The sequence below is a fragment of the Drosophila obscura genome, unplaced genomic scaffold, assembly GCF_018151105.1.
Source record: "Drosophila obscura isolate BZ-5 IFL unplaced genomic scaffold, ASM1815110v1 contig_37, whole genome shotgun sequence".
In the NCBI taxonomy this organism is placed as follows: domain Eukaryota; kingdom Metazoa; phylum Arthropoda; class Insecta; order Diptera; family Drosophilidae; genus Drosophila; species Drosophila obscura.
Genome location: NW_024542825.1, coordinates 1844091 through 1867815, shown reverse-complemented (window position 1 = coordinate 1867815; position 23725 = coordinate 1844091). Strand labels below are relative to the sequence as shown.

General features: G+C 41.0%; 5 protein-coding genes and 1 non-coding gene across 6 annotated transcripts; 4 read left to right on the top strand and 2 right to left on the bottom strand.

Annotated features, from left to right (window-relative positions):
• Window positions 1-58: 58 nt before the first annotated feature.
• On the top strand, window positions 59-12414 carry LOC111073483 (embryonic polarity protein dorsal). The gene is given in 8 exon segments (XM_041594810.1): window positions 59-264; window positions 1240-1310; window positions 9285-9408; window positions 9411-9658; window positions 9731-9909; window positions 9981-10375; window positions 10447-10809; window positions 10812-12414. Coding segments are annotated over 6 exon segments (2892 nt in total). The 5' UTR covers window positions 59-264; window positions 1240-1310; window positions 9285-9303; the 3' UTR covers window position 12414.
• Window positions 12415-13084: 670 nt separating this feature from the next.
• On the top strand, window positions 13085-16027 carry LOC121403788 (probable serine/threonine-protein kinase fhkB). Its single transcript, XM_041594811.1, has 4 exons — window positions 13085-13167; window positions 14620-14682; window positions 14754-15385; window positions 15443-16027. The coding sequence occupies exons 1-4, from the start codon at window positions 13107-13109 to the stop codon at window positions 15746-15748; spliced, it is 1062 nt and encodes a 353-aa protein (XP_041450745.1). The 5' UTR covers window positions 13085-13106; the 3' UTR covers window positions 15749-16027.
• A 753-nt stretch (window positions 16028-16780) lies between these two features.
• LOC111073519 lies at window positions 16781-17525 on the top strand. Its single transcript, XM_022365855.2, has 4 exons — window positions 16781-16862; window positions 16926-17081; window positions 17144-17308; window positions 17369-17525. The coding sequence occupies exons 1-4, from the start codon at window positions 16794-16796 to the stop codon at window positions 17522-17524; spliced, it is 546 nt and encodes a 181-aa protein (XP_022221547.2). The 5' UTR covers window positions 16781-16793; the 3' UTR covers window position 17525.
• A 350-nt stretch (window positions 17526-17875) lies between these two features.
• LOC111073497 lies at window positions 17876-20169 on the bottom strand. The gene is made up of 4 exons (XM_022365826.2): window positions 19864-20169; window positions 19031-19589; window positions 18402-18868; window positions 17876-18335 (listed from the first exon to the last, which is right to left on the bottom strand). The coding sequence occupies exons 1-4, from the start codon at window positions 20025-20027 to the stop codon at window positions 17993-17995; spliced, it is 1533 nt and encodes a 510-aa protein (XP_022221518.2). The 5' UTR covers window positions 20028-20169; the 3' UTR covers window positions 17876-17992.
• Window positions 20170-20619: 450 nt separating this feature from the next.
• On the top strand, window positions 20620-21867 carry LOC111073496 (ficolin-1-like). The gene is made up of 2 exons (XM_022365825.2): window positions 20620-21500; window positions 21574-21867. Exons 1-2 carry the CDS (start codon window positions 20674-20676, stop codon window positions 21713-21715), a joined length of 969 nt encoding a protein of 322 aa, XP_022221517.2. The 5' UTR covers window positions 20620-20673; the 3' UTR covers window positions 21716-21867.
• A 201-nt stretch (window positions 21868-22068) lies between these two features.
• Window positions 22069-22139, bottom strand: Trnag-gcc. The gene has a single exon. It is a non-coding gene; the product is annotated as a tRNA-Gly (tRNA).
• Between the last annotated feature and the right edge of the window lie 1586 nt (window positions 22140-23725).

The window sequence follows — 23725 nt, the reverse complement described above, 5'->3', positions numbered from 1 at the left end:
GTATCGTATTCGTATCTGTCTACGGTATTGAAAGTTTTGTTTTCTTCACCGCCGGGAGAGTCTTCAATTCGCTGGCGTCGTGATCGGTTGTGCGTGTTGTGGATCAGTCAAGTAACTCTGTGCTCGGTTTTTGTGTCTTCTTTCGTTTCGATACAGCGAACGCTTTTTGCATCGCGCATGCTTAAAGCTCTCTCTCTCTCTCTCTTTCTTGCGACAGTTAAAATACCAGAAAAAAAAACCTGTGCCCAGAGTGTGTTGAACAAAGTTTGTAGATAAAAATAAAATGAAAAGTACTGACAAAAACAAAAACAAAAAGATGCATGAAATGTATAATTGAGTTGAAGCGAAGCAAGTTTCACTTGCTGGCAAAAGCAACGAACGAACAACCAACCAACCACCGACTCTACTCGACTCGACTCTCTGCACTCGTATCGTACATGACAAAAAAAAAACTGGCAAAAGCCTTTTTAACGGCACACGTATTGATAATTTCGATTAAAATTGAACGTTTTACCGATTAGATTACACGACGCACATCGACAATTTGTCGTCGTTGTTTGTCCCTCCCATGGGTACATATTACCATAATAAAACAAAGCTAAAGAGACACAGAGAGAGAGAGAGAAACATAGACGGCACATATGTATGGAGAGCAACAAATTAAGAAAATTAAGTCCGCCGCCACTGTTTTAAAAACAAAAACAAAGCTGATGATGATCGCATAAGCATAAAGCCCGGAATTCCCTAGAAGAAAAAGACGTCATTATAAAATCGCGCCAGAAGAGCGGAGCGTTTCGATCTCTCTCTCTCTGTCTGTTTTTGGCTCGCTTTCGTCTTGGCTTTTGCTGTAGTTTCTGTTCTCTCTCTCTTTCTCTCTTGATATTTCTTTTGATATTATCGCACTCTGTTCTCGTGCTCGTTTTTCGCGCAAAAAAATATAAAAAAAGAAGAAAAAAAAGATTATTTATCTATATAAATAATATGCAAACCGGTTTCTGTAATAGTTGCTGTGACTGTGCCGTGTGTTCGTGTGTGTGTGTGTGTGGTGTATTTCTGTGTATTAACATTAAAAGGAATTTTTGTTAACCATAAATAAATGGCTTATTTAGCATTTAACTAATTTACATAACGGCACTCATGAAGGCAACGGAGAAAAATAAATATAAAGCAAAATAAATAAATAAGTGTATACAATACAGAGTACAACAAGTGTATTAAATAGTTCGTGTTCATTTTCAGGTGCTACTCATCTGTAAGCCAATCAAGTGATCAATGCCTATTAAACGTTGTCAGATCACTCCTTGATTAAGGTGAGTCCCCCTGCCCAGCCAAGTCTGAAGATTAGACAGCTTGCTCTGGGAAATCCTAATGATTATTCAGATTGCATATTAAGATGTTTCTTGGTACAGAATTAAGTAATAGCCGTCTATTTACATTTATCAGCTTGAATCGTTGCTTACACTTTTTTTTTTAATAGTAAAAACTTTTCAAACAATATTTATTTAAACCTTGTGATCCCACTAATCGAGATAGAAATTGTGTATAAGTCGCTTAACAAATTTGTGTGCCTAAATGTTCAAAAATGATCAACAAATTCGGAAAAAAGAGTCTGAATTGTAGTTTCCTTTTCCCATAATTTAATGATGGAATTGTTGTGGGTTTTTATCCATATGAAGTCTTGAACTTATCACTACATTAATAGGTAAACAAATAACGTTTCCAGAGAGTATTCACTGTATTGTTTAATAGCTTCCAATGTGTATCGTAACAAAAACAGCTGCTTCTAAATTGTTATGTGTTTTCTGTTCTCCTCTAAGCGAACAGAACAGAACAGAGCCTAACCTAACATGGCATAACAATCTACAGTCCCCAATATCCATTACGTACACCGCAAATTCCATCGCATTCCTTTGGAGCTCAGCTGGCACTATAAAATTAGCTAGTGGTACGAATTTTAGCATAGAAATTCCCCAAAATATTTGTTCTCCCAAAATTCCTTTTGCAGTGTAACTCCAAGCTTTCGGGGTTGCCCTTTCTTTCAATTGTGCGCTCTCTCCCTCTGCACCACTACAACAACTGCACCCCCTTCTGCGCATTAAATATTCTACCGTTAATACAAACGATAAACCGAAACAATAACCAAAACACCTGTGTACATTGGCAGCGCAGTCGCTGTACCGCTTCCACCTGTCTCTGCGCTCTGTCAGCGTCTGTCACAAACGAAAGTTTCTTAACAGCACGTGCATATGTGTGTGTGTGTATGGGGGGAAAAGCTTTCTGTCAATTCGCTTTCAGCACAGTTCAGTTCGGTTCGCCTTTTCCTCCTCTTCTCTTCTCTCCTCTCCTTCCACACTCTACGCTGCTTCGCGCCTCTCTTTCTGCCTTACACTTGCATTTGTTTTTCCGGCAAGTCCAAAAGCAGAACAGAACAGAACAGAACCGAGAGGTTTTTCAATTGTTTCATTCTAAGATCGACTCGATGCGCTTGCGGTTGTGCTGACGGATGAAGGCTGACGGTTAACGGCTAACGGTATTGTTTTCTTTTCGTTACGTTTCGTTGTAATTTCTCGATAAAAAAGAATAAACCCAATTAAAACAATTTAATTAATAATATTTCTTATAAAAACTGGGAATCCAAAAACCGCAATAAAACTTTTTGTCGTGTGTGTGTGTGGACAGCAAAAAAATAATCTTTCGTCATGTGTTAACTGGTGGCTGGTCCTTGGCTTAATTTACAGGTAATTATGGAGAGGCTTTTAGCTAATTCGAAGTAATTTTAAAAACTGCAAATGGAAACCGGCTGCTGCTGCTGCTGCTGGCTGACTCATATCCAAAGTGCTGAAATCGAGTGAAAAACATCAGAGAAAAGTACAGCGTTGTTTCTTTTTTTAGCAAAGTCATCTACGATATTCAAAGCTCGAGTATACGTAGATTTGTGTGCGCTTACAGATCTAAGGCCAAGTCAATAGATGATGCTGCCCATTCTCCTCATGGGTATATTCCCCATATGCTAATCCCCCCAATGATTGATACAGTCTGGCGGCGGTGGGTAAGGCCCCACTTTCTGCAAATTATCAATCACTAGGAATTCTATTTCTACAAGTGTGGGAGTACGTACATTTATTGTGTGTTGTGGATGGAAGAGTGAAATATAATTTTCAACCATATCATTATCCAAGTGTGAACATTATAATTGCGAAGTGATGGCTACATTATATAGAATTTTTATAAGGTCTTGAAGTCTCGTATTTCAATGCAAAATAGTTGTATTCACCCATCGATGCCCTGTACGGAAGCCACTAAGAACGAACCATTTGAAATTAATATGTTAGAACTTTTTAAATAATATTTTCTATGCTCTAATATTTAAATTCCCCATTAAAATATTCCACAAGTTGTCAGTCTCTACTTCCTATATGGCAAAAAAGTTGTAAGTCCCCCAACTAAAGAATCCTCTTCTTAATGCTAAATTCGGAACTAGTTCCATCGATTTGTCAGCAGAACAGTTATTTATTTTTATTTGAGCTGTAAATTGCTTGACGCCAACGATCGTTAAATGTCTGTCTGGAAGATTGGGTAACTCGTTTTCAGGGGCGGCCCAACAGTTGAGGAATTTTTGGCTGCTGCTGCTGCTGATTCTACTTTGATGTCGATGTTGATCTTAATCTTAATTTGTAGTGCTGGCGCCAGAAGAACCTTTTCTATTATTTTTTTTTTTGCTTTTTTGTGGGGTATTAAAATTGCATAAAATTAGCATGTTAAATGATCGAAACGAAATGTTTTTATTTTATTTTGTTTTTATTTACTTTTCTACATTTTGGCAAAAAACAAAAAAAAAGAGTGTCCGGCTCTGACCGGTGGAGGGAAACGTTTTTTTATTAATCAATTTTATGGTTTGCGAAATCCATACGCTTTTTTTTTCTAGCAACAATTTATCAGGTGGAATTCGTGCTGGAGATGATAGCGTGAGTGCTATGGTTAATTGTGATGAAGCTGATGGAGGGAGCCTTCAACAATCCATTAAATATACATCACGCTATCATCGCTACCATGGGGCTGGATATTCTATTTATACATATATTCGCAATCTAACGTCTGTTATCATTGAGCAGTGTTTTTCGGTATTTATACGCTCTCCACCATGTGCATTATCTGTCGGAGCGATACGCTTTGTTGGCCATATCTGATGATGGGTCTAAACGGTAGCGCATTTGCCTTTGCTTACCTGCTAACGGGCATAATAATCTCTATATGGTTTCGATCATAAATTGTCTATGGAATTGATATTACAAATATATTTGCTCAATGTAATTGTGCCCACAGCAACAGTCAAGGGCGGATCTATAAATCGATTTTAAATTTTCCCAGAAGTCCTCGAAGGTAACTGACCTATTCCTGTTGTGCATTTTCCCGTGGGAAAGAGTCACGCATTTGGTGAATGATTTTCGCCCACACGAGCGAGTGGCACACGAGCGAATTCCTGGCATTTTTTTCAATATCACATTCGAGTATATAACCCATTTAGAATTGTTTTCTGACTCATTTCTGTTTCTTGGAAAGCCTCGAAATATTTTGTTTATTTTAAATCTGCACAGTACATTTTGGCATACGTAGAACCCCCCACCCCCTATAGGATGTATGGATTTGCTGTTTCCCATTTCCCCAGCATAAATCTAATTATTAAATACATTCGAGATCAGTCAGAGAGCTTTCAAGAAACTGGCGCCAAACGTTGACAAGTGCCTTTCGTTTTTTTCTCTCTCTTTTTTCTTGGCTATTGAAACGGAAATGCCAATATACCTTAGAGCCAAGCCATATGCCTATTGCATACGATATATACAAAAGGTATATGCAGATGTGCTAGGATGTACTTGAATAATTTGTTTATAGTAAATACAGAAAAAAAAAACAAACAGTGCACGCCCCACTGATGCATTTTATGGTAATTTTCCGATACCTTTGCATCTTTTGCTTAGATTAGACGCATTTGTGCAATTTCCTTTTAACGAAATGTGACTCAGCTTTGATGGGTTGTTAGATATATATATATATATATATACATATATGTAGATATAGGGAGCACTGTATTTATTAGGGGTTTGATTTATCCTTAGCTTGCGGTTACAATTAAATCTGCTGTGATCATTGCTTTGGGGTCACCATTTGTTGTATTTGATGCGTTTGTTTCGGTCACCAAAAGCGGTTCCAGTTCATTCTTTTTTTTTTTAAAATACCTATGCATAAAAGCGTGCGATGAATCATTTATATTTTGTATATTTCATTTACTTAATTTTATATGATTGTGGTCGGCAAATATTCTGTTTTATACTCTCCATAAACGCGCTGTGGCCTTAGGTTGTAAAATTTTTTTTTTTTTTGGATTGATAATGTTTGCTTTGACATTCAATCAGAATCAGAAACAAGTCAGCCATTTACTGCCTTCAATCGCTTCAATCGCTGTGTATCCATAAAACACGTGTACGATCGATGTGTCTATTGATTGAACTGTTTGCACAATTGCCAGCTAAAGTTTATTGACATCGGCAATTAAGTTTTCATTTAATTTTCCTTACGTTGTATCTGCGCATATATTTCCCTGACCAAAAAATAAAAATTGGGACAACTGCGCCCGAGACGAGTATGAAAATGAAAATTCCTTGAAAGCAGCAGCAATAAATATATGACACAAAACACAAGCAAGATACTCGGACTCTCGGGTACAACAAAATATTCACATCCATCGTATATAAAATTTTTAACAAATTAAGCAAAATAAAAATAGCAGAAAGCTTCTTCTCTGCGACGACAACGACAACGAAGACGACAAAACTTTTGCTGGTCAGAGGCGTGCATAAAGAATTCTGTGTGTTTGGTTTTTTTGTTTTTTCACCAAAAACATTTTGCTCGGTTCAGTGTTCAGACATTAGGCGAGTACTCAAGACGCGTTTGCTCTCTGTGTGTGTTTATTTTTCGGTCAACTAAAGCAATATTTCTCCCTATAGAATATATATAAAAAAAAAAAAAAAATACAGAATATAGATACAGACTCTGTACAACAAAAAAAACTTAAACTCTGTGTGTGCGGGTTTTTAAAGGAAAGAACGAACAAGTGACATAATGCTATAATTATAAATTATAAATCAGTTAAAGCCACAAGATATTATAATCTATAAAAATCCGAATTGTAAAAGGTATTGTTTGGTGTTTTTGTAACCCTTTTGGCGAGCAACGTTTGGCCGTGATAAGTGAAAGGTGATTGATTGATTTTACTATATAGTTAAATGATCTTCAAAATGATCATATATGCATATAGTATTCGTATTTTAACAAGATCTTATTTATATGTATATTACATTTGTTGGCTACCAGCCAATTGGCTTTTCAATCCGCTTTTCAAAATGCAAAATAGTTTCGTGACGTAATCTTTGCTTTAATCTTTTGTGCAACACGCGAAAATTTGAATCTAATTTATTCTTTTCGCGACCATTGAATCTACATAAAATATATATGTATTATACATATATTGTTGAAAGCATTATAGAGAGCACGTGTTGGCTTTTTTTGTTTCAAAGGTTTCCAATGTGATTTTCCCCATGTATTTTATGTAGCAATAGTGTCCTTTGTGGGACAGTTTCTTTGGGCATGATTTATGTATATTCCCAAATGCTCTAATTGACGCACAAAAAGCATTTGACAGCTGTGAAAAATATGATCGGAAAATTGAATTCTTTTAGGGGAAAACACATGTATTTTTTAGATATAGCAAATAAATAAAAAAATAAAAAATAAAATAGCAACATTCATACGCATGTTTGTACATCAATTCGATAGGCTGAACAAATGCTGAACCAAATAATAGATAGTTCCCGCTAGCTACAGGAATTTGCAGGAGAGTAAACAAATATTTAGATACCTTTTAAATATTGGATACATGCCGCTCGTCATGCGTCAGCGCTACTTGGAACCTTCTGCCGGGGATCCACAAGTAACAAGCTTCGGCTTGGTGTTTATTGGGCCGATTGATGGTGCAGCCAATGCACCTCAATGTCCCAGTATTTATGGAAATATTAAGTCAAATAAATAAAATAATAAAATAAAAATAATAAATAAAATAAATAAATAAAATATAATGCATGCAGTAAAATGCATGTTTCTGGGTAGATGTCAAAGGTTTAGGCTCCTAGAATTCTTAATGATGTATGTGTGTATACATATGTATGTACATATATACCAAACATTCTGTATAAAGATAACTTCCAAGAAATGAAAAATGAGTCACTTTTTAATATAATATCTAGTATATAATATCTATCTACTTAAGGACAGTTTTTTCTGATGTTTCGTTGTCTGCATTAGGCGCTGTACTCTGAATGCGTGAATGTATTCATCCAAAGTTCAGTCACCTCAAAACAAAACAAAACAAAAGAGCAAATAAAGTGCTGATTAATTAACAGACTCAGTGGCAGTTACAGTCAGAAATTATTATTATATCAGTTCACTTTTCCTGCATAAATCATATTTAAATTCTTTAGTTAAAAACCGAAGCGATTGTTCAGCTTATAAATATATAATACAAATCAATAAATTTATGAGCAATGCATTTAATAAAAATGAAATCCCTGGAAAAAGTTTGCAAGCAATGCATAATCCATAGAATTCCATTTAATTTGAATCCCTCAGTAAACGATAATGGGAGATAAAAGCTACAAAGATACTGCCGCTAGACAACTTACAGGTGTAATGCATATGGTACATATGTAAATAAAGTAAATGAGAAATTGGCACACGTTTTGTTCAGTAGTTTTTTCCACATATATTTCTACCCCATGGCCCGCAGATTTGGTTCGAACGGGATCGGTTCAGATCAGATCAGACCAATGCACGGACAAATGTTGAACGGGGGGGCATTAGTTTTTTTTGGTCAGCCATTGACGTCTGCTAGCGATGGCAGACCAATGTCTAGACATGAACAGCGCAGCAGAGAGAAAGAGCGAAAACTCTGAGGTCATAGCCAGCTACTTTGTCCGCGTACATAGTATATACCCACTATGTATATATTATATATTAGCTGTATATCGGAATGATCACAAGAAGCAGCGTTGACAATCCCAAGCCAACCCAGCCCATCATTGATAAAATTTGTTTGTTTGGAACAAACTCTCTTGCCAAAAAGAAAAGCTCCCAGCTTCGAGGAGGCCAATCTGCAAGACGATCTATATATTACTATATATATATATGTATACCTGCCTGATATATAGAGTAAAAGCATATTCATTGCGTACCTCTCGCTCTCTCTCTCTCTCTCTCCCTGAATTGTGTCGCTTTGTGGCCGCAGTCGCTTTACGCGTTACGCAAAATGTTATTTTTAAATAGCGCGCCCGGAGCGGCCTAGCCGGACCAGACCGGACCCCGTGCCCGGCCAAAAAGGAAAACACACACACGTGTATATGTATGTACATGTACCTGCCATGTATCCCATGCCACCACTGCAGTCTGCAGCAAAACTCGAACGTTCAAATACACAACAAATAATACACTTAATGACCCCTAAATAGTGCAATTAATATTGCCGGAATATTGTACACAAACGCCCACACACCACATCTGTAGCTGTATCTTTTTTGGGCTGTCTATCTCACGGCCAGAGATTTCCTTCAGATATTCAGTTCCATGCCAGACGCTTTGGGCTGCGGTTCGTCATAGTTGGTGGTCATATCTAGGTATAGCAATAGCTACCTACGAGCATATAGTATTCCTATAGCTCTATATATATGTAACTGCATGGTGAATCAAATTGAAGCAGTGATTATTTTTGGTTAATATCGTCATCGTCTGGTTTGGCGTCTGGCAGACACCAAATAATTATTTGAAAGCAGCAAAAAGGTCTGTCTGCAAAATGAAATTAGCACAAAATTTACAACAAATCTGTGAATATTATTTCTGATATTGTAATGAGCTCATATATATATTATATTATATTATTATATATTAATTTAAGCAGCGCAAATGAAAAACAGAAAAAATCCTTAATTAGATTTTTCAACAGATACAAAAGATCGATAAATTTAAATTAAATTAAAAATTAAATTAAATTAAATTAAAAATTAAATTAAATTAAAAATTAAATTAAATTAAAAATTAAATTAAATTAAATTAAATAATAAAATTAAATTAAAATAAAAATTAAATTAAAAATTTGTTTATTTAAATTAATAAAAAAAAAAATCGCTTAAGCATTGGCTAATTTTTTAAACTTTAATCTCTGCCTCCTCTTGCCATTCCAGTTAATATTTTGGCCACGAAATGTTTCCCAACCAGAACAATGTTGCCGCTGCCGGCCCCGGTGGTCCGGCGGTCGATGGCCAACAGAGTCTCAACTACAATGGGCTGCCGCAGCAGCAGCACAACAGCAGCAGCAGCAGCAACAATTGTCACAGACCACGAAGAACGTGCGCAAGAAACCGTACGTGAAGATCACGGAACAGCCAGCAGGCAAGGCGCTGAGATTCCGGTACGAGTGCGAGGGCCGCTCCGCAGGCTCCATACCCGGCGTGAACTCCACGCCGGAGAACAAGACGTACCCAACCATCGAGATTGTGGGCTACAAGGGCCGTGCCGTGGTGGTCGTCTCCTGCGTGACCAAGGACACACCCTATCGGTGAGTGATCGCAGGGAATGCCGATTGATTGATCTATTTATGCTAAGGTTTTCCTGCCCTTTTTTTTGACAGTCCCCATCCACACAATCTGGTGGGCAAGGAGGGCTGCAAGAAGGGCGTCTGCACGCTGGAGATCAACAGCGAAACCATGCGGGCCGTGTTCAGCAATTTGGGCATTCAGTGTGTCAAGAAGAAGGACATTGAGGCGGCCCTCAAGGCACGCGAGGAGATACGCGTCGATCCCTTCAAGAGTAAGTGGAGATACATACATATTTGGCTGCCATAATATTTCTCTCTCTAATATTTCTCTGCTCTTGTGCAGCGGGTTTCTCGCATCGTTTCCAGCCCTCGAGCATCGACCTGAACTCGGTGCGATTGTGTTTTCAAGTATTCATGGAGAGCGAACAGAAGGGCCGCTTCACCTCGCCGCTGCCGCCGGTTGTGTCCGAGCCGATCTTCGACAAGAAGGCCATGTCCGATCTGGTGATCTGTCGGCTGTGCAGCTGCTCGGCCACGGTGCTGGGCAACACCCAGATCATCCTGCTCTGCGAGAAGGTGGCCAAGGAGGACATTTCGGTGCGCTTCTTCGAGGAGAAGAACGGCCAGAGTGTGTGGGAGGCGTTCGGTGATTTTCAGCACACGGATGTGCACAAGCAGACTGCCATTACCTTTAAGACGCCCCGTTATCACACGCTGGACATCACAGAACCAGCCAAGGTGGGTCCTTCCTTGCTGTCCTCTTCCTCCCCAACTAAACTAAACTGAACTAAACTTCGTCTGTCCCCTAGGTCTTCATTCAGCTGCGTCGCCCGTCGGACGGAGTCACCAGCGAGTCGCTGCCCTTCGAGTACGTGCCATTGGATTCAGGTAAACACACGTTCTGGAACCTTCACCGGCACCTCAAGCGGAAGCCGGACGAAGATCTCTTTCAGCAGATTCTCACGTTGGATGCCAAGCGGGAGGCGCCCACGATCGAGGTCATTGATTTGGATACGCCCAAATTGGAGTTGCAGTCGCCTCTAGAGGCGGTTGTGGCTGTTCCACAAGAGATTGTCGTTGAGGAGGTTGAGCCCGCTGCTGTGGCAGATCAACCGGTAGATCAAACTCCACAGGATATGGAGGCAGCGGATGCCGAGGCCGAAGCCGAAGCTGAGCCGAGGCTGAACGTCTGCGCTCGGAGCAGGAGAAGGAAATCGATACGATCATTGACGAGAAGGTGCGCGAGCTGGAGCAACTGGAGCTGGGCCAGCGGCTCGAGCCGCGGCCTCTGACGGCCAACGACAAGATCACCGAATGGATGAAGTCCAGCGAAATCGAACAGCAGCCCCACGAGCCGAGTCCCACACAGGTGGAGGGTGATGTTGATGCTGATGTCCTGGACTCGGCCATCGAGGCGCAGCTGCGGGCCACGGACGAGGACAAGACACTCAACGAGCTGCTCGAGCAGGTGGCCGAGCTGGACGAGATCTACACGGACTACAAGGTGCAGCGCGACACGTACAACAACACGCTGCAGAACGAGCTGACTGGCGGTGGGCTGGAGCAGCAGTTGGACCGCGCCCATCCGGCCATGCAGGTGGAGGATAGCTTCGACGATGCCGCCACCTACACGAGCCTGCAGATCGCCTTCAAGAACCCCGTGCTGATACCCATGGATGACATGATGCCGCCCACACCGCCCATGTCGCAGTGTGCACCGGAGGATGCCCATCAGCACTACGATGCCGTCGAGATCAACTCGCAGTCACTCACCTCGACCCACAGGCCAGTGCCGCCGATTCCGGCGGCCGCCGCCAACACACCGCTGCCGGTGCACGTGACCGCGCCGGAGGAGGAGAAGCTGCCGCCGCTGCCACCCAAGCGGATACGCAAGCAGGACAGCAATGCGGAGAATCGTTCCATCGAGGCCAACACGGTCCAGGCGGACGCGCTGCCGCCCACCAAGCGCCTGCCGCCAGCGCCGACGCCCAAGAACCCCAACTTCAACACCCTGCCCCGCCAGAAGAAGCCCGGCTTCTTCTCGAAGCTCTTCTCGCGGCGCAAGAGCAAGCCCGATCTGGCCCAGACCCCGGCCGACAGTTGCTCGCACCTCGAGTCGAAGACGAACAGCCGGGAGCCGAGCATTGGGCACTTTAATATGCAGGATCCGATGAGAGCCTCGCTGCGATCCTCGAAGAGTGCGGCAGCCGGGCAGACCAGCAGCAGCAACAGCAACAGCAAGTCCAGTCCGGTGAAGACGGCTGGCGCCAAGAAGCCCCTGAAGCTGGGCAAGCCCGTGGGCCGGAGTGTGAGCAGTGTGTCGTGCAAGCGGCCCGCGTATCTGAACGCCGATGTGGTGCACATACCGCTGAAGGGCGACAGCAACAACAGCCTGCCCCACAACTCGCCCACGGAGGGCTACTCGCAGTCCAGCACCATTACGATGGGCGGTGCACTGGACAGGCGCACTGCCTCGGCCCTGCAGCTGGCCGAGATCCCCATACTCGAGGGCGGCATGGAGCTGGTGGCCATTGCCGACCGCCAGAGTCTGCACAATCTGGTCAGCTCCATCGAGGGGCACTTCAATGTGCAGCTGGATCCCAATCTGGACCTGACAGAGGCCGAGCACTTTGCCCTGTACACGAGTGTGCCGCCCCTGGCGGCGGCCAGCGAGTTCGATGAGACCTCCGCCTACTATGCGCCCGTCGATGCCGGCGAGATTCTCACGCCCGAGCAGGTGGCCAAGCGTCTGGCGGCGGCCAATGGCCTGATCTAGGCGCAGTCCAGCCGGAAATTTGTTTTATTTTTTTAGGATTACGAAGGAGACAAAATCCAACGACTAATTCAACGAAGGGGCAAGGAAACCCCCCAGGGGATTAAATATTTTTCAAGCAAATAAACCCCAAGCGAACGCAGAGGAAATTATGCCTCCCACTCTCCATGGGAATATTTACAGAAAAAAAAAACAAAAGAAAGAAAGAAAAAAATCCCCGACTAGAACCATAAATTGTCCATTTGTCGGAGGGCGGCGGCTGAAGGCATCTTTCGGCGCAGAGGCCCTCCAAAACGTTTTTGTATTTGTTATAGATTTGATAAAAGATTTGTGCTAAAAGGTATCCCAACTAACCGAGGATATTGCTCGTATTTTGTAAGCGAAGCTCGTACAGGCCAAGGCCCAAAGACCCAGAGAGAAACATTTACTTTGTGCTGGGTGCAGCAAACGATTTGTTATTGTCCAGGTCTCTCTCTCCCAGTCCGTAGTGTGGCAGGGGGGCGGGAGACCTAACTGAATTTTGTATTTAAGCGAAATCTTATCTCGTTGATATTGTAGAGTAAGATTTCCCAGGAATATCGAAACCTGTATGCTAAACCGCGAAACTGCAACCCAAACATTTGTGTATTTTTTTTTTTGGCTTTTGTAGATCCAGCACACCTGAGGCGCAAACGTCAGAAGACTGGCGGCGATCCCATGCACCTGCTGCTGCAGCAGCAGCAGAAGCAGCAATTACAGAACGATCATCAGGATGGCAGTAAGTGCGACTTCTACTTCTACTCCTACATAAATACATTCTGGTGTTGGTTGCTGTCCCCCCTAACTTTACTTTTGTTGTGGTGCTGGGGTTGGTCCCTGTCTCTGCCTCTGTCTCTGTCTCTGCCTTTTGTGGCATAGTTGGAATGGTTTGTTATCGCTGTGTGTGTGTGTGCGTTGGAATCTCTAATTTGATTGGAAACTTTTGTCTTGAGATGTGACCGCAAGCATCACAAAACTAATCCTACCTAAGCGAATATACGTTGGACACGACTCGCGTATATTCAATACTTGTTTTTCGGTATACCAAAGACTTAACTTAACTATTCATCTGTTTGGATGATGTATTACTCGAATAGACTATTAGAAAATATATTAGTAAAGCACTCAATGCACTCACAAACACACAAGAAACTATTTATATGAGAGATACCTACTATATATTTGATATATTGATATATATACATATATAAATCTAGTCGAAAATTGTAGCAATACTATTGATACTCTGTGCATACAGAAATTGATTTGAAATCAACCAAAAAACAAAACAAAACTTTTGTCGCTTTTCTACTCGTTTACATGCGAAAAAGATATTTGATATTTTTATATAATGAAAATGGAACGTTTGAACAAAAACAAAAATATTTTATATAAAATATATTGTAGTTTAATAAAACAGAAAACAAAAACAAAATTGTTGAAACGAATTCGAATACTTCAAAAAAGGTGTTTTTATTTACACTGAAATGGTTCTGTTCTGAGATTGAAGTAAGTTTTGCTCAGGGTTTTCCGTGGAAGTTTTCAGGGAAGTTAGTTTTTCCGCTGAGTAAGTTTTTATCTGCAGTTTCCGAGTGCCATTGAAAAATTTTGTTTTTCATTTTGTTGAGTTTGTTGCATGCTGTTAGATTTTTTTTTAAACTTTTTTTTGAATTTTTTAATTTGTTATGCGTTGTTCTTTAAGATTTTAAAGCTGAAGCAGCTTCAAAAGAAACTTTCGTATATTTTCATCTAACTCTGAGGCTTTAAGTCCTTATTTTAAGCTTGTTTTCATTAAACCAAATTTAATAGTTAAACATTTCGAAATGGCTTTTGTTTTGTGTGCTTAGAATTTGGGACATTTTATTATTTTATTTCTTATAAAATGCTAAATTTATTAACACTATTTTATCCCGCACTCCACGTTCTTCTCGTTAAACTTTTTTTTGTTTTTTTTGGACTTTGTGCCATCCTTATTTGCTTTATTACGGGAATTTGGAAATTTTAATAGTTTATTTCTTATGTTAAATTTAGTAACACTATTCTTGCCGTGTTTTTCACTTTTGAGTTTTATATTTATTAAGTTTTCTGTTAATTTAGTTTCTAGTTTTAATTGGTTTTATATTTATTTTATTTTTAGTTTTATTGTTAGTTTTTTAATGCTCATTTTTTGTTTGCTTGCTTCTTGCTTTAGGACAGAACAACATGAACTGTTGGAATGCACAGAACATACCGCCCATCAAGACGGAACCGAGAGGTGAGTGGAGCCAACCCTGGTGCCTGATGGTTCACCACATGCAATTTATTTATAATAAATGTCAACTGCAGATACCTCACCGCAGCCCTTTGGCTTGTATCGTGCTCCGCCAGAGTTGACGCCTTCGCCGCAGCCGCTGTCGCCGTCGAGCAACTACAACCACAACAGCACGCCCTCGCCCTACAATCTAGCTGCCACGCCCACCAATGGACAGCAGCAGATGATGTCGCCCAACCACCCACAGCAGCAACAGCAGCAGCAGCAGCCGCAACAGCAGCAACAATATGGTGCAACAGAGTTGGGCAACAACTACAATCCCTTTACACAGCAGGTGCTGGCACAGCAGCAGCAACAACAGCAACAGCAGCAGCAACAGCAGCAGCAACAACAGCAACAGCAGCAGCAACAGCAACAACAGCAACAGCAGCAGCAACAGGCTATGCAATTCCATGGCAATCCCTTTGGCAGCAGCAACTGGGAGAGCAAATTCTCGGCAGCAGCTGTGGCAGCAGCAGCAGCGGCGGCAGCTGCAACACCCGCCAGCAACACCAACAACAACAGCAACAATCTTAGCAATCTCAACAATCCCTTCACGATGCACAACCTACTGACATCGGGCGGAGGCGGTGGCGGTGGCGGTGTTGGTGGCGGAGGAGCGGGCCCAGGCGGCAACCTGCAATGGAATTTGAGCACAAATCATTTGGTAAGCCGATTGCAGCTATATCTTTAATTATTGTTAATTTTTTATGCTTGTTCACAGCACAATCAGCACACACTCCACCAGCAGCAGCAGCAGCAGCAGCAGTTGCAACAGCAGCAGCAACAGCAGCAACATGCCCCGTCCATGCATCAGTATGATAACAACGGATCCAACAACAATACCAATAATAACAGCAACAACACCAATAATGCAAATGCGAGCAACCAGCCGGATAATGGTCCCACGATCAGCAATCTGCTCAGCTTCGACAGCGAGCAGCTGGTTCGCATCAACTCAGAGGATCAGCAGATACTGCGCCTCAATTCCGAAGATCTGCAAATATCCAACCTATCGATATCTACGTAATACCTTTAACAACCAATAAACAAATCAAGAAATAAAATAAACAAACAAAATAAATAAAAACTAAATAAAGAAGCGCAGGGAGGATGGAAATTGAAAATTAAGCATTAACCCTTATCGACCTGGTCGTCAGCAAATTGATTGTTTTAGTGTTTTTGTTAGTGATTAATTTAAATGCAACTTGTAAAATGTGTGTTTTTGTAGGCTAAATGTTTTTTAAATATGAATAAATAAATCGTTTTAGAAGTATAGCAATGAATAGCAATCAAAAAGGTCTAAACTTAATTTAATTTAAAAGAATTTGGAAACGTCTTTGGAAGACTGTGGAATCGCATGGTTTATGGGTTTGGCATAGCCCGTAAGGGATCACCTTTAGCCATGTCTCTGAGTGCCTCTAAGAGTAATCGAAATTGGTGCGTAGACTGCTTCCAGCCAGTGTAGATTGGGAGTTAATGGTGAAGCAGAGCGCACCATCTCTCTCTATCTCTCTATCTCTCTGTCTATCTGTACTATCTGTATTATACAAATTATATGAAATATTATAATATAATAATAAATAATATAATATAATAATAAATAATAAAAGAAAAAATATTAAAATATAATAATAAATAATATAATTATATACCTAAACGATCAGACCCTTTTCCATCACATTTATAAAAGTTTTAAAAATTATAAAAGTCCGAGATTTCCCTGAACTGATGCACTAAAAGTGGCTGAAAAATAAACTCCAATTCAGCTGATTATATCCTCAATGAATTATCTGAGCCATTTAGTAAAGTTTGGACAGTTAAAATTGTTATTAAATTGTGCACTGAACCTTAACTATTATCAAATGTAATTGCGATGGTCAAAACAAATATGAGCTTGGAAAATTGGAAAATTTTCAATACTTTTTCAAGCTAATTATTCAAAAACCATTGATATCGAACATACATAATTGCGAGGGTAATTTCTGGGTTAAATGGTTTCCACTTTGTTTTAAGCGCTGCTCGGTGTACCATTTAAATCAGTTGCCGAGACTGCTGAGCCGCCAGTAGTTAGAATGAATCCAAAGTGTATTGGCATGATGTGGATGTGTTGCATTATTCTATTTTTATTCGACATTTGTGCGGTGAGTGCAATTTTTCTTGTACGACTGCAATCAGCGACTAATGTAGGGGGGATTTACTAAAAGGTCGCCAGCAGACTGGAGTTTAAAAATATAAAATGCACCAATCTGGATCGAAAATTCTCTGAATTCGAAGAGTGTTACCTGAAAGCCCAGAATCGCACCTACAAGTACATGTCCATCAAGGTTATTCTCCATCAGAAACCAGTTACCCAATTTAAGGTACGCAAAATACTCGCAGTTTCCCCCAAAACATAATAAGTTTAATGTATCCATCCAAAAAGGTAAACTTTGAACTGTATAAACGCTCCAATGGACTACAGCCGATCAGTTACAACACAACTTTGGATGGCTGTAAGGAGTTCAGCAGCGCAAGGAATCCCGTAACTACATTTTTCCTTGGGCTGTTCCAAACGTACTCAAACATCAATCATTCGTGTCCCTACAATGCAAGTTCCTCTGTTCCTTCCATAGGCTTGTCCCTGACTCATTTCTTTTGTTATTTGCAGCACGATTTGATATTGCATAAGCTGCCCACCAATTTTGTGCTGCAACAGTTCTCAACGTTTTTGCCCTTTCCCCCGGGCGACTATGTACTCTCCAGCAACTGGATCGCGTACGGCATCAATCGGGCTAATGTCAGGGTGCATGCCACGCTAATTTAATTGATTGCATCTGTATAGAGCTGAAAAGTTGATCAATTAATAATAAATATGTTGTATAAATTATCTGCATAACTGACATATTTTTATACCCGTACTCAAAAAAGAGTTTAGGGGCATATTAGATTTGTGGTGAAAGTGGAAAGAAGGAAATGTCCGTCTTGTTTGTCGACTGGATCTCAGAGACTATAAAAGCTAGATTAAATTTTGTTTCCAGATTCAGGTGATATCACACTCCTACAAGTGTATTTAAAAAATGTATACAAAAATGTTTATGCTGACTGTGTACGGGTATATGTAGAGTTGCGTCCCCAGAAGCGACTCACACGTTCCTTCTCGTTTACTTATCGGGTTGGCAGTAAATGGTTACATTTATTGTACAACAAAATATATGAATTTAAACAGTAACTACAACCAGAACAAAAGAACAAAATAAATGATAACCATTAAATAAATAAATAAGTATTAATATTAATTGGAAGTGTCCGGATTATCTACTGATTCATTCAGGAGGTCTATGGACTTTTCATCCTGATTTTCATCCTTCGCCTCGCCCGACACCTTGGTAAACAATAGATCCTTGATCATTTTGATGGCCTGTGGAATGGATGGCGGCGGTGGATTGCCGGGCAGCACATAGTCAGCCACAAAGTGCAGCATGCGGTAGGTGGCCTGCTGGTACATCTGTCGCTGGGCGAGGCACTGGCGGATGCGCTGCCCCATGGTGACGGCCAGGCAGCTCTGCAGCAGGGCCAGCTGCTCCTTCATCTCCTGAGCAGAGTGTTCCAGCTGTTTGGTGTGATCCAGCAGCTGGCTGCAGGTGGTGTAAAACAGTTGCAGACATACAGTTTTGGATAGGGACTACTTTTGTATCGCTTACTTGTACTTCTGCTCCGAGTTGCTTTGGAGCGCCTCTGTCTTTGCCATTTCTTGGTGTATCTCTTTGATGAGCTTCATCGAGTTTTCTATCTCGATCTGGACCAGCTCCAGGTCACTGGCCTGCTCACGCTGGATGCCCAAACTCTCCTGATAGTCGCGCTGCAGTTGGGCAATTTGCTGCAAATGTTCCCGCTGGTCGGCATTGGCGCGAAACAGTTCGCTGTTCAATGACTGCTGCACCTCTTTGAGGTTCTTGATCTGCTGGTCCTTCTGTTTCAGCTGCTCGTCGAGCTGCTGCTTCTCGCTCTTGATCTTCGCCAGCTGCAGGTGCAGCTCCTCGTAGGAGAGCTTTGTATCGGCAGCCTCGCGGTACGATTGCCGCAGCTGATCGTTCAGCGTGCCGTTGCGACGCTGCTCCACCGAGAACAGCGAGGTGTACAGATGCAGCTGATTGCGAGTTTTCATTAGCTGGGGGCACAGGAAAACAACGCGTTTGGAATTAAATGATATCCATAGCAAGAGGAGTGTGTGACCGAAAGCTCTTTGACATTTCCCAAAAAACTTTGATTCATGTGTCAAAATTCTATTAAATTTTTCCTGCCTCAAATTATTCCCCCAATGGATACTCACGATTTTCTTTTGGTCCTCAAATTGCTCCGTGATATTACGGACGCTCTGGCGACGCTTGCGCCAGGCATGCAGTATTATTGTGTTGAAGATCTTCAGGCTGGCCACGCGCGCATCCTGATCGGGGCTGACCACAAAGCTCACCCGTCCCTTGGGCGCCTCGGACATCAGTGCCGCATCCTGCAACAGCAGCTTGGACATGCTCGCATCCAAGCCAGCTTCGGCCGCCGTCTGGTGGTTGTCCTGGCTGCCCGGCGCGGGCACATGGGCCACCAGCTGATAGTTGCCTGTGCGACGGGCCTCCTTGAAGTCCATTTGGGAGACGGATTTGCGCGCCTGGAAGTTTATCATGGCCGCCGTCTGCTGGCGCTTCAGCGTTAGATAGGGAGTCGGAGCTGTGGGCTGCTTGGGCAGGCTCATGACCTTTGGCATGACCAAGCAGCTGCGCTGACCCGAGCGGGACACAGCGGTGGTCAGCGAGGTGTCCGACGATGAGGGTGTCAGCAGTCCACCGGGTGGGATTTTGCCCAGCAGCTGCTCGTTGTTCTTCTTGTCGAAGACGCTGCATGGATTTAATATTATTATTTATTATTTATTTATTTATAATTATTATTTATTTATTATTTATTTATTATTTATTTTTTATTTATTTACTATTTATTTATTATTTATTTATTTACTATTTATTTATTTTATTATTAATTATTTATTTATTATATATTTTTTATTTATATATTATTTATTTACTATTTATATATTATATATTTATTATATATTTATTATTTCTTTACTATTTATTTATTATTTATTTATTTTGGATCTCTTTGAACACTCACCCATTGTTCTTCTTTTTTGGGCTGCGCTGTGTAATGCTGCGACGCTTTTGCAGTGTACCCGGAACCAGGGACTTGGTGTACGGGGCCCTGGGCGATACGTTCTTGGGCCCATTGGGCAGGGCAGTCGATTGTGTTTGACGAATACGTGGACTTTTGGGCTTCATGGCTTCACTGCCTAATTAATCTCTTAAAGAAACTTTTCAACTCAAAATGGCACAGAAATGTTAATAATTAAATTTTTGTATTTTTATTTATGGTTTTTTTTTCGAAGAGAGAAGTTTACAGCTGAACAGCACCAAATGAAATGAATTATTCGACTGAGATTTTCAGCTAGGTACTATGTAAAACAGTATTAACTAAAGAGCAGGGCCTACTATGGTGATTCAATGGGTGATTCAACTTTATTGAACGAACGCTGGAATGATAATTCAATATTGCTGCAAAACAATACTGAAGATAATACTGTTCGTAGATGCAGTGAAACCAAATACTGCATTTAAATTGTCACTAATTACGGATATATACTAATAATTGTACCAGCATCGTCACTAATAATAATACCTAGTCATCGGTTTATATAATCTGTTAGTCGCCTTATTTGTGCTCGACGAGAATTCGATTAGAACATCGGTGTTCGAAGCCGCTCAGATAAAATCATTTCCATTCCGACGTAACCATGCATATGCAAAGATTCGATGTATTAAGCACACACACTTGCATACGCAATGAAGCCAATTGATATATAAGCATGAAACTTCGAACTAAAATCAGTTCAGTTGTGAATCGACAGTACCTAGCGTCAAGTTTAACATGTGGAGCTCGGGCTTTGTTGTGATCACTTTGTGTGCTTGTATCCTCCAAGGGAAAACCTCACGCGCAAGTGGAGAGGAGGATATACCGCATTTAACGAAGGATGTTGGCATCGCGGAGCAGTGTAATGGATATTGTTTTACAGTTCTCCAGCCTTTTCTCGAGAATTTCACTCATATGAATGTGACAGGCGAAATTAAAGACAAAATACACTCATTGGAGGAAAGCAAACTAAAATTGCAGTACCAGCTCCTAGATAGTATGATAGAAATAGAAAACAATGCCGAACAAATTAAGCACCTCAGCGAGCAGGTGAAGGCGATGTCTGAAGTGCAAATTAATCAGACGGCGGAGAATCTTCCCAGCACATGTCCCAAGATTGAAGGCATTGAACCTTTTCTAGTTCCCTGCGAGCCTTCTTCGTCTGGCTGGACGGTCATTCAAAGGCGCATCGACGGAAGTACAAACTTTAATCGCAACTGGACCGAGTACAAACTTGGATTCGGCAACCTCCAGGGGAACTTTTTCCTGGGACTCGAAAAAATTCATCTAATGACCAAAAACCAAAGTCACGAGCTGTTCATCCATCTCCAAAAAATTGACGGATCTACCAGCTTTGCGCAATACGATGATTTTCAAGTAGGCAGCGAAGAGGAAGGCTACAACCTGAAATCTTTGGGAAAATTCTACGGACCAGCCGGAGATTCACTAATCGATCATTTAAATATGAAGTTTACTACATTTGACCGGGATAATGACTTTAATGATATAAATAATTGTGCTAAAGGTGATAGTGGTGGTTGGTGGTATAATGATTGCGGATACAGGTACAGATATTTTGTGCAGAACTAACGCTATTAATTAATACATTTTATTATTTTAATTTTCTTATTATTACAGTTCCCTTAATGGAAAATATTATGCAGATGGTTGGTCTGACGACACCGACGGCATTAATTGGGGTACATGGCAGTACTATAAATACACTGGTTCGCTTACAAATACTCAAATGATGATTAGGCCAACCTCATATAAAAGTTAAATTAATGTTGTCAAGCGAAACACGAAAACTAAACTCGACCGCTTTCTGCTTTTCCTTATGCTTCGGCTTGCAAGTTTTATTCCTGGGGTGTTGGATTTTTGTAATACCATGTATCTATATCTTTTCTAATAAATAATACGATCTGTTTATAAAATTGAATTTATATTTTAGGACTTTAAATAAGTTAAAGGAAAATTGATTTAAAATATTGTTTTCTTTTAACAATATTATTAAAAAAAAGTCATGACGTTCTACTAATTCGTAAATACAAATATTTTAAATCTATACGTACATTTTTCAGTATCCAAGAAATTAAACAAATATAATTTTATAAGATAGAAAAAAATTTGTTATGCATCGGCCGGGAATCGAACCCGGGCCGCCCGCGTGGCAGGCGAGCATTCTACCACTGAACCACCGATGCTGTGTTATTTCGGCTAATTAAATATTTAAATATAATTATCTGATTAAAGTTTAATACGATGAGCCCAACTATTTATGTGCTAAACCCGAAAAGTTATCTCTCTCTTTCTTCATCAATTTTTGATTATTCCCTCGGCGCACTTTCTTTGTAATGGCATTAAAAAGCAGTCGTCAGACGGTTGCTTACCCACTTTTTTCTTGTCTATGTATGATTTGGTAAGCTAGAAAACAGTCTTCAAATTTGCCGTATAATTTATATATATGAAATATGTCTGAGGACTTCAGTTCATTGATTAAAATCAATTTTTTATGTAATCTCTTCAATTGACACATGACAAATTCGGCTACGCAAAATGAAAGAACATTAAGTTCAAAGCAACAGTCACATCCTGCGGGCAACGCCACCCAACGACATCCCCCCACACTCCCACTCAGGGGCCACATCCGGTTCAGTTCTCACACATGGTAACTCGATTCGGTTGCGGCATCCGCTTGCTATTTTTTGTTATGCCCTTAGATTGGGCCTTTAAGTTTTAGTCTACTGTTTTTTAAAGTTCTGGAACTTATTTCGTATAAGAAGAAATAAATATTAAACGTTCTATTTCCATGCATATATTATAAGTTTAAGTTATATGAAGTTGCTATTATTTCAGACATGAACATAATTATTATTTGAGTGGCCAATGGATCGGCGATTTGCTAAAGTTCATCCTTGATTCGATAAACTGCAAGGGCATACACATTTCGGCAGCTTTCGTGCCGTTGCCGTCCATTTTGCCCGGGGGGGCTGAAACCCAGACATGGGACACAGTTTCCGCTAGATTGGGCGCCAACTTTCTGTTCGAATCGGCTACCCAACTGAGGTGAAAAAGTGGCTTCGAACTCACCACGGCAGAGGAAACGTACCGCTTGCGTGTGCGCAGGCAGCAGCGAAAGCTTTGCCTCTGCCTGACTGAGTGGCGGCGGCCCTAGGACAACTTTTTTGCCTGTGGTTTTGGGGGCGGCACTAACGGCACACTCCGTGTGGCGGCCAAGGCGGTCTCGGCTTCATTAACGGTTCGACGCTGCTGGCAAACGGTTCCTCCTCTCCTTGGCCAACAAGGCGCAACGAAAGCTACAAAAGGACGCGAACGAAAAAGTAACGTAAATTGAAATTTAAATTTTATTCGAATGCCAACAAATCCAAATAAAACAATAAATGAAACAAATAAATTAACGAAATTAATTCAGCTTGAAATCGAATCATTAAAATTCATTCAAAAGTGTTTGTCTGTGTGCAAGTGTTTTGTCTGTGTGTGCGATAACGAGAAAATCCGAAACGAACATAAAATTTATATTGAAAATTGAAAATCACACAAAATACATTGAATTATTGCCCTTGCTGGAAATTCTGATTTAGGTGAGTTCTGGATTCTGTCTATAAATAAACGTCGAATGCTGCGAGATTACAAATTACGAAATTGTTTATAAATAATAGGCGATTAGGGCATATTCAGCCAAAGAACATCAATGAAATTGGTTTCTCCCAGCAGATCAATTAATTCTATTCTACTGGGATCTTGCTCATATTCCCCCGATGAGAATCCA